We start from the raw sequence: 8689 nt of genomic DNA, 5'->3' as shown, positions 1-8689 counted from the left end.
CTCAGTGGTTCTTTTCCTCAATCACTTGTGAATCTCACAAATCTTTTTACCCTTGACATTTCATCAAATAACATCACTATTGATGAGGGAATGAATATCACCTTTCTTAGCCTACCATCTTTATTCTTATCATCTTTGTGAACTGAAGGATTTTCCACACTTCTTGAGAAATGTAACGACACTTCAGTACTTGGGCATTTCTAACAATAAGATATGTGGTCAAATCCCTAACTGGTTTAGCGGCATGAGGTGGGACTCGTTGCAGTTCCTAAACCTTTCTCATAATTCATTAACAGGCCACCTACCACAATTTCATTTCCATAGTCTAGAGTATCTTGATCTGAAATTTAACTCCCTTCAGGGTCCACTACCTTCATCCATTTGTAACATGAGGAAACTTACCTTATTAGATTTATCACGCAACCACTTCAGTAACTCGATTCCAAGTTGCTTGGGAAGCATGTCTAGTCTAACAGTGTTGGACTTAAGAAGGAACAATTTCACTGGGAGTCTTCCATCGTTATGTGCGCAGAGCACTTCATTGAGTACCATTGTCATAAATGGTAATCGATTTGAAGGATCTGTCCCTGTGTCGTTGCTCAAATGCCATAGTTTAGAAGTCCTTGATGTGGGGAACAACGCTATAAATGACACGTTTCCAGCATGGCTAGGAACTCTTCAAGTGCTACAGGTCCTTATATTAAAGTCGAACAAGTTCCATGGACCTATAAGTACCTATCAGACTATGTTTTGCTTTCCCAAGTTGCGAATTTTCGATCTTTCTAGTAATGAATTCAGTGGCTCACTTCCAGCAAAATTTTTTAGAAACTTCAAGGCAATGATCAAATTAGATGGCGAAGAAACAGGAGAGATCAAGTACATGAAACCATCTGAGAAGTCATACATGTCGTATGAGGATTCAGTGAGTTTGGTAATCAAAGGGCAGGATATTGAGCTACAAAGAATCAGCACAATTACGACAACCATAGATCTCTCAAGCAACCATTTTGAAGGTGTCATTCCGGAAACACTAAAGGATCTCAGCTCACTTTGGCTACTCAATTTATCCCATAACAATCTCATAGGTCATATTCCAATGGAATTGGGGCAATTGAATACACTTGAAGCTTTAGATCTCTCCTGGAATCGGCTCACTGGAAAGATTCCACAAGAATTGACAAGAATGAACTTTCTGGCGTTCTTGAACGTCTCTCAAAATCATCTCGTCGGACCAATTCCTCACGGTCTACAATTCAACACATTTGAAAATGACTCGTATGGCGGCAACCTTGATTTATGTGGTCCTCCTTTATCAAAACAATGTGGAACGAGTGATTCATCACATGTTCCTCAACCATTGGAGTCTGAACAAGATGAAAGCGAGTCATATTTTTTTAGTGGATTTACGTGGGAATCAGTAGTCATAGGCTACAGCTGTGGACTAGTTGTTGGAACCATCATGTGGAGCCTCATGTTCAAATATCGTAAGCCAAAATGGTTTGTGGAATTTTTTGATGGACTCATGCCTCACGAAAGAACAAGGCCGAAGAAGAGAGCTCAGAGACTACGGACTTAATGGAAGATTGAGAGGGGCCAAGTTGTCTTTGTTTGATTGAACTTTTCTGGTTGTGTGTTTTAATTTTCTGTTTGTTGTGTTGTATATGTTTGATAGAAACATAATTATATGCATGTGTGTTATTTTAGTTATCAATGGTTATGTTAATCTGTTTCTTGTTTCTAAGTTGACAAAAGTGATCTACACAGCCACTCATTAGCTCAGATTTTTCAAAAAAGTTATGTATTTCTTAAAGAATCAACATCATATTTTAAAAACGCGGGGTTCCACATATATTAGCTTAGGTACAAATAACATGAAAATCAAATATATCATCATATATCATATCATATCATATATTACTAAAAGTGGGAAGAATCTAAGGCAAAAGTTAGATTAAGAAAATACCCTCAAGTATTAATTTATTTTCTTAAAATCATTTTTAAAAATTGCTTTTCATTTAATAAATAACACAATAATCTACTTTAAAGTATTTTTAATTTATGTATATGTAACAATATTAAATGGCTCAATAATTAATACTACACTTTTCTGATAAAAAATAATAATAGTATAAACATAGGTTACCAATAAAATTTAATATTTACCTATAACTCTAAATTAATTACCAACGAAGAGTAGTTTATGCAGTAAAGAATTATGATAAATGGGGATAGAGAGTCATAGGTTCATTGCATAAGGAGTCATTTTGTTCAAGATAAAGGTATCACTTTCTAAAACTTTTGAGTCACAAAGGATTTTTTTTCTGGTGTAATTAAGAAATCTATCCATTACTATTGAGTTTCTTTTTTTCTTTTCTCATGATTATTGATCTTGTGACTTGTCATTTTATGGTGATCTCTCAATAAGTTACACATCTTCTTAATAGACAGGTGAATCGTCTTACTTTAATATATGTTGTTTATGCTACTTCAATCTTTCCTTAAAATCTAAAATTGTGTGTATTTTGAAGTTTAAACTTATTGCAGTGTTAACGAAATTTATTTGTTTCTTTTTGCGAGAAAAAAAAATGGTTAAAGTTAATATCTAAATGTTATTGCAAACTATTTCAGAGAATGCAACTCCTACTAAGTGATGGAACATCCATACTTGTGGATCCCTATTTTTATCAATTCTATATATCATACAAATCTGGATAAAAGAAGGGTGTGTGTGTATGGGGAGGGGGGGGACAATTTTCCCTATTTATTTATTTTTAATATTTTACAAAAATGAATATGTCAATTACTACTCATTTATTTACTTATATTCTGTAATATAAACATTTATTTGCCTTTATTTCAATTATTCACATGAATTTTGATCATCATCTTTGCTCTCCCACTGAAGCTTCTGCTTTGCTTCAGTTCAAACAATCCTTTCAAAATATGTTCAAAGAGTACTGTAGTTATGAGTGTTATGAAGATTGTTTCCCAAAACCAAAGTCTTGGAATGAGAGTAGGGATTGCTGCAGTTGGGATGGAGTCACTTGTGACTTATTAAACGGTCATGTTATCGGGTTAGACCTTAGTTGTAGTCTGCTTCGTGGAAGTATTCATCCCAACAGTAGCCTCTTCCAACTTCATCATCTCCACACACTAAACCTTGCTTACAATTGGTTTTATCCTTCTTCGATCCCACATAACATTGGCCAATTGACAAATTTGAGGCATCTCAACCTTTCATGGTCTGACTTTAGTGGAAAAATCCCAACAGAAATCTCAAACCTTTCCAATTTGGTTTCACTTGATCTTTCTGATAGTTATGAATTACAACTTGATGAGAGAACATTTGAAACAATGCTTTACAACTTTACAAATCTGGAGTTACTAGCTCTCCCTCTTGGTGACATCTCATCACCGATACCTGTAAGTATTCATCCCAATAGCAGCCTCTTCCAGCTTCATCATCTCCACACACTAAACCTTGCTGGCAATTACTTTTATCCTTCTTCAATCCCACATAACATTGGCCGATTGAGGAATTTGAGGCATCTAAAACTCTTTGGGTTTGATGGGAAAATCCCAACAGAAATCTCATACCTTTCCAATTTGGTTTCACTTCATCTTTCTTATAATTATGGATTACAACTTGATGAGAGAACATTTGAAGTAATGCTTCACAACTTCACAAATCTGGAGCTACTTTCTCTCTCTTATGTCAACATCTCATCTCCGATCCCTGTCAATATTTCTTCCTCCTTAAGGTACGTGGATCTTGAATATACTAATCTTGAACCTTGGAGGATGCCAATTCTATGGTTCCATTCCTGATTCCATAGGCAACCTGACACAAATTACGAAGTTGATTTTATCTGATAATCATTTCACTGGCCATATTCCTTCCACAATCTCTAAATTGAAGCACCTCACAGTTTTAGATCTTTCTCACAACTCCTTTGGAGGTGAAATTCCCAATTTTTTCTCTAACCTCCAAGAACTATGTTATTTAAGTCTTTCTCATAACAGCTTCATCGGTCCATTTCCCGCTTCAATTTTAAGTTTGACACAACTTGAAACCTTAGACTTGTCGAGAAATTCCCTATCTGAGACTATTTCCTAGAAATGCAAGCATGCTTCAGAAGCTAGCCGAGCTGGATTTGTCATACAACTCACTGAATGGTACCATACCATCTTGGGTGTTTAGCCTACCTTTGCTATCTTCACTGTCGCTTCAACATAACCAATTCAGAGGACTAGCCGATGAAGTGATCAAAACAAACCCAACATTAAAAGAACTGCATTTAAGCAATAATCAACTCAGTGGTTCTTTTCCTCAATCACTTGTGAATCTCACAAACCTTGAAACCCTTGGAATTTCATCAAATAACATCACCATTGATGAGGGAATGAATATCACCTTTCTTAGCCTATCATCTTTATTCTTATCATCTTGTGAACTGAAGGATTTTCCACACTTCTTGAGAAATGTAAAGACACTTGTCTACTTGGATATTTCTAACAATAAGATATGTGGTCAAATCCCTAACTGGTTTAGCGGCATGAGGTGGGACTCGTTGCAGTTCCTAAACCTTTCTCATAATTCATTAACAGGCCACCTACCACAATTTCATTTCCATAATCTAGGGTATCTTGATCTGAAATTTAACTCCCTTCAGGGTCCACTACCTTCATCCATTTGTAACATGAGGAAACTTATCTTATTAGATTTATCACGCAACAACTTCAGTAACTCGATTCCAAGTTGCTTGGGAAGCATGGCTAATATAATGGTGTTGGACTTAAGAAAGAACAATTTCACAGGGAGTCTTCCTCCATTATGTGCGCACAACACTTCATTGAGTACCATTGTCGTAAATGGTAATCGATTTGAAGGACCTGTTCCTGTGTCGTTACTCAATTGTAATGGTCTACAAGTCCTTGATGTAGGGAACAATGCTATAAATGACACGTTTCCAGCTTGGCTCGGAACTCTTCAAGAGCTGCAGTCCTTATATTAAAGTCGAACAAGTTCCATGGACCTATAAGTAAGTGTCAGACTAAGTTTTGCTTTCCTAAGTTGCGAATTTTTGATCTTTCTCGTAATGATTTCAGTGGCTCACTTCCTGCAAAAGTTTTGGAAACTTCAAGGCAATGATCAAATTAGATGGTGAAGACACAGGAAATATCATGTACATGGAATGATTGGAATCTATGTCGAATTCGCAATTTGTCACATCCTATGATGATTCAGTGAGTTGGGTAATCAATGAAACTAGGACAATTGAGTATGCTTGAAGCTTTAGATCTCTCTTGGAATCGGCTCACTGGAAAGATTCCACAGGAATTGACAAGAATGAACTTTCTGGCCTTCTTAAACCTCTCTCAAAATCATCTCGTCGGACCAATTCCTCAAGGTCGACAATTCAACACATTTGAAAATGACTCATATGGTGGCAACCTTGATTTATGTGGTCTTCCTTTAACAAAGAAATGTGGAACGAGTGATTCATCGCATGTTCCTCAACAATTGGAGTCCGAAGAAGAAGGCGAGTCATATTTTTTTAGTGGATTTACGTGGGAATCAGTAGTCATAGGCTACAGTTTTGGACTAGTTGTTGGAACTGTCATGTGGAGCCTCATGTTTAAATATCGTAATCCAAAATGGTTTGTGGAATTTTTTGATAGACTCATGCCTCACAAAAGAAGAAGGCCAAAGAAGAGAGCTCAGAGACGACGGATTTAATGGAAGATTGAGAGGGCCAACTTGTCTTTGTTTGATTTTGTGGACTAATAAGTGAACTTTTCTGGTTCTGTTTTTATCTTTTTAATTTTCTGTTTGTTGTTTGTATATGTTTGATAGCAACATAATTATTATATGTGTGGTATTTTAGTATCAATGGTTATTCAAGTTAAGTCTATTTCTGTTTCAAGTTGACAGAAGTGATCTACACAGCCACTCATTAGCTATGTTACTTAGACTCTTCAAAAATGTCAATGGGTACGTGTTGGATTCTTCAAAAGTAATGCAATTTTTAAGGAACCAACACGGGTGTCATTATATTTTAGGAGAGTCGAAGCAACATACACAACAAGAAAACTGTGAATAACATGGGGATTTTCCTGGGAATTAGTATGAAAATTTGCAGGAAAATAAGTTTTCTGCGAATTTTCATACTAATCCCCATGTAATTCACACTTTTTTTGTAGTGATAACTCATCTTTCTTAACATTTTCTGTTTCTGCATTTATTTCTTTTAAAGATCATTGCTTTGATCTTAATGGCTTTCAACCCATATTAGGAACACTTGAAATGGCCGAACTCATACACACAGAGGATAGCAACTATTGAGCTGTTGACTGAAGTGATCCACTTATTAGTACAAAAAAACAGGAAAAAGGCTACATCCACCTCTGGGGCTCATGTTGTTCTGTTTCTTCAAATGCAAAACACTCTCTATCAGGATTTTCTTTATTTTCAAGGTTCGAATCCGAAACCCTTGGTTCAATTTTAACTGGAACCATGCATTTAGCATAACTATATGTCCTATTGCATTATAGTTATTATACAAAGTGGAAAAGTTCAAGGGATAATAACACCATCTCAAAAGTCGGGTGTGTAACTGAAAATCTAAATCAACTTTAGGGGTATACTTAGGGCTGTTCAAAACCGAACCATAACCGATAAGCCAATCGCAAAATTGGCTTATTGGTATTGGATTATCGGATTAATGGTTGGTCAACGGATTAAAATTTTATAGTTAACGGTGCGGGGCAGATTACTCAATTTCCTTCTAGGGTAAACCGTTAACCTTTTAAAAATTATCGTAGTTAGGATATTAATTAAGTAAATACTAATGCGCTTGCACCCTCAAAATTTAGTTCACATGTGTCTCACTGTGATTTACAATTACTGAATTACCAGCTTAAGTAGGGCTAGAGAAATTGTTTTGTTTGATGGGAGATCAATCTAATTGTGAGTGAAAGTGAAAGAAGGGAGCACGAAATGTTGGAGCCAATGCACCAACCGATAACCATCCATTAATTCCTAACCCGATACCGAGCCAACTGGTAGCTTATCGGTTGGCTAGCAGATTAATTTCTTTCTAGTGTTTGTAATTTTTATCTTGTTTTATTTTTTTCTTTCACTTAGACTCCATATTTATGTATATATTAAGAAATTAATTAAATATATAATTATGAATTTGGTAATTAGAATGAGTTATGAGAGTTTAGCGATAAATTCAGAATTTATAGAAATCAAATTTTGGCTCCACTTCTGTAAGGTGAGGTAAAGATAGGACTTGGAGTTTATGAAATCTAGAAAAACCCGCACCTTAATAAGCTTTTGATAGATTATTTGAAATTTTAAATATTAATATATGATTTGAGCTGAAGTTACAAAAGACTATTTGAACCCGAGCTATACCTCTTTCTCAGGGTAAGAAAAAAGATAATGAGATCCCTCCACAACTTCACCCTTGATCATAGATTTCGGATTTGAGTAATTTTCATCTAGTAATAGGATAAGGATAATCAACTAGGCAATTAAGCAACACTTTCTAGCATGGTGGGTACAACTGCCAACAACTAGAAACTTTTTTTATTTTTCTTAAATTCAATGTAATAACTTGTAAACGTAAGTTTCATAGATAAGCTATGGTAAAAAAATAAAAATAAAATCTCTTTTATTGAGTAAGGTATAATCTAGAGAAATTTTCATGGGCCAAAAAATGGGCTGGCTCCTTTTAAACACGGGTTGGGCTTCTCTTCTCTTTAATGGGCCTTATGCTGCGCGGGCCTGAATTAGTTGGAGCTCCGAAGCAGGTATAGAACACCGGGTTAAGGATTTGAAAAAAATTATCTTTCCAAATGACATTCAAGTCAGGTGCTCTAATACATTTTACTCCCTTTCCTTAACTTCCTTCCTTTATATATATTGACAATATAAATTTTATCACTTGATAATAGTTGACACGTTATTTGCCTTGATTTTAAATTATTAATTTCATGAAGTTTCACTTATAGTTACTTTTAGACGACTTGATAGTGAATTTTTTTTTATTTGAAACTTTGTTTCAAATTGTGTAGCATACAATTATCCGAGGGACAATGTAGGGGCGGATCTAGTGAAGCAGCTACGAGTTCATCCGAACCAAGTAGCTTTGCGTAAGACTCTTTATATATGTTAAAAAAGGGAAAATGCATAAGTACCCCCCCAGCCTATGCCCAAAATCCCTGAGACACACCTAACCTTTACTAAGGTCCTATTACCCCCCTGAACTTATTTTTTAGTTAATTGTTTACCACTTTTCGGCCTACGTGGCTGAGTCCGTGATTTCACCTATTTTAGGCGCGTGGGTGCAGCTTTTTGACAGCACTGACCAATAAAAATTGGTCATGTGTTAAATTAAACTTGGAAAAAATAAATATTAACTAAATTTTCGTCTTCTTTATTATTGTTCTTCATGTTTGGAAAAAAAACCTCCATTATCATAAGTTAAATTGCTCCTTTCTTCGAAAAGCTAACAAAATAAAATTAAGAAAAAACTAACCTTTGAACTCAACCACGATTCTTGATGACTTAGAAGTAGGGGTGTACATAGGTCGGTTTGGTTTGGTTTTTCATTAAAAAAAACCTAAACCAATTATGTCGGTTTATTAAATCTAAATATCAAATCAAACCACGCAAAGT

The 8689-nt window shown here is 35.3% G+C and overlaps 1 protein-coding gene and 1 pseudogene across 1 annotated transcript in view; both read left to right on the top strand.

Moving 5' to 3' along the window:
- Positions 1–1689, top strand: part of LOC102587573 (receptor-like protein 12) — a 4889-nt gene extending 3200 nt beyond the window's left edge. The window contains exon 4 of the mRNA XM_015307734.1: positions 111–1689. Coding sequence (XP_015163220.1) covers positions 111–1576 — 1466 coding nt within the window. The 3' untranslated portion in view covers positions 1577–1689. The remainder of the gene's footprint in view (positions 1–110) is intronic.
- Positions 1690–2882: 1193 nt separating this feature from the next.
- LOC107060161 (receptor-like protein 12) lies at positions 2883–5929 on the top strand (annotated as a pseudogene).
- Positions 5930–8689: the final 2760 nt, after the last annotated feature.

The sequence above is a fragment of the Solanum tuberosum genome, unplaced genomic scaffold (assembly GCF_000226075.1).
Source record: "Solanum tuberosum cultivar DM 1-3 516 R44 unplaced genomic scaffold, SolTub_3.0 scf00063, whole genome shotgun sequence".
Lineage (NCBI taxonomy): Eukaryota > Viridiplantae > Streptophyta > Magnoliopsida > Solanales > Solanaceae > Solanum > Solanum tuberosum.
This window is presented reverse-complemented; position numbering and strand designations above follow the sequence as displayed.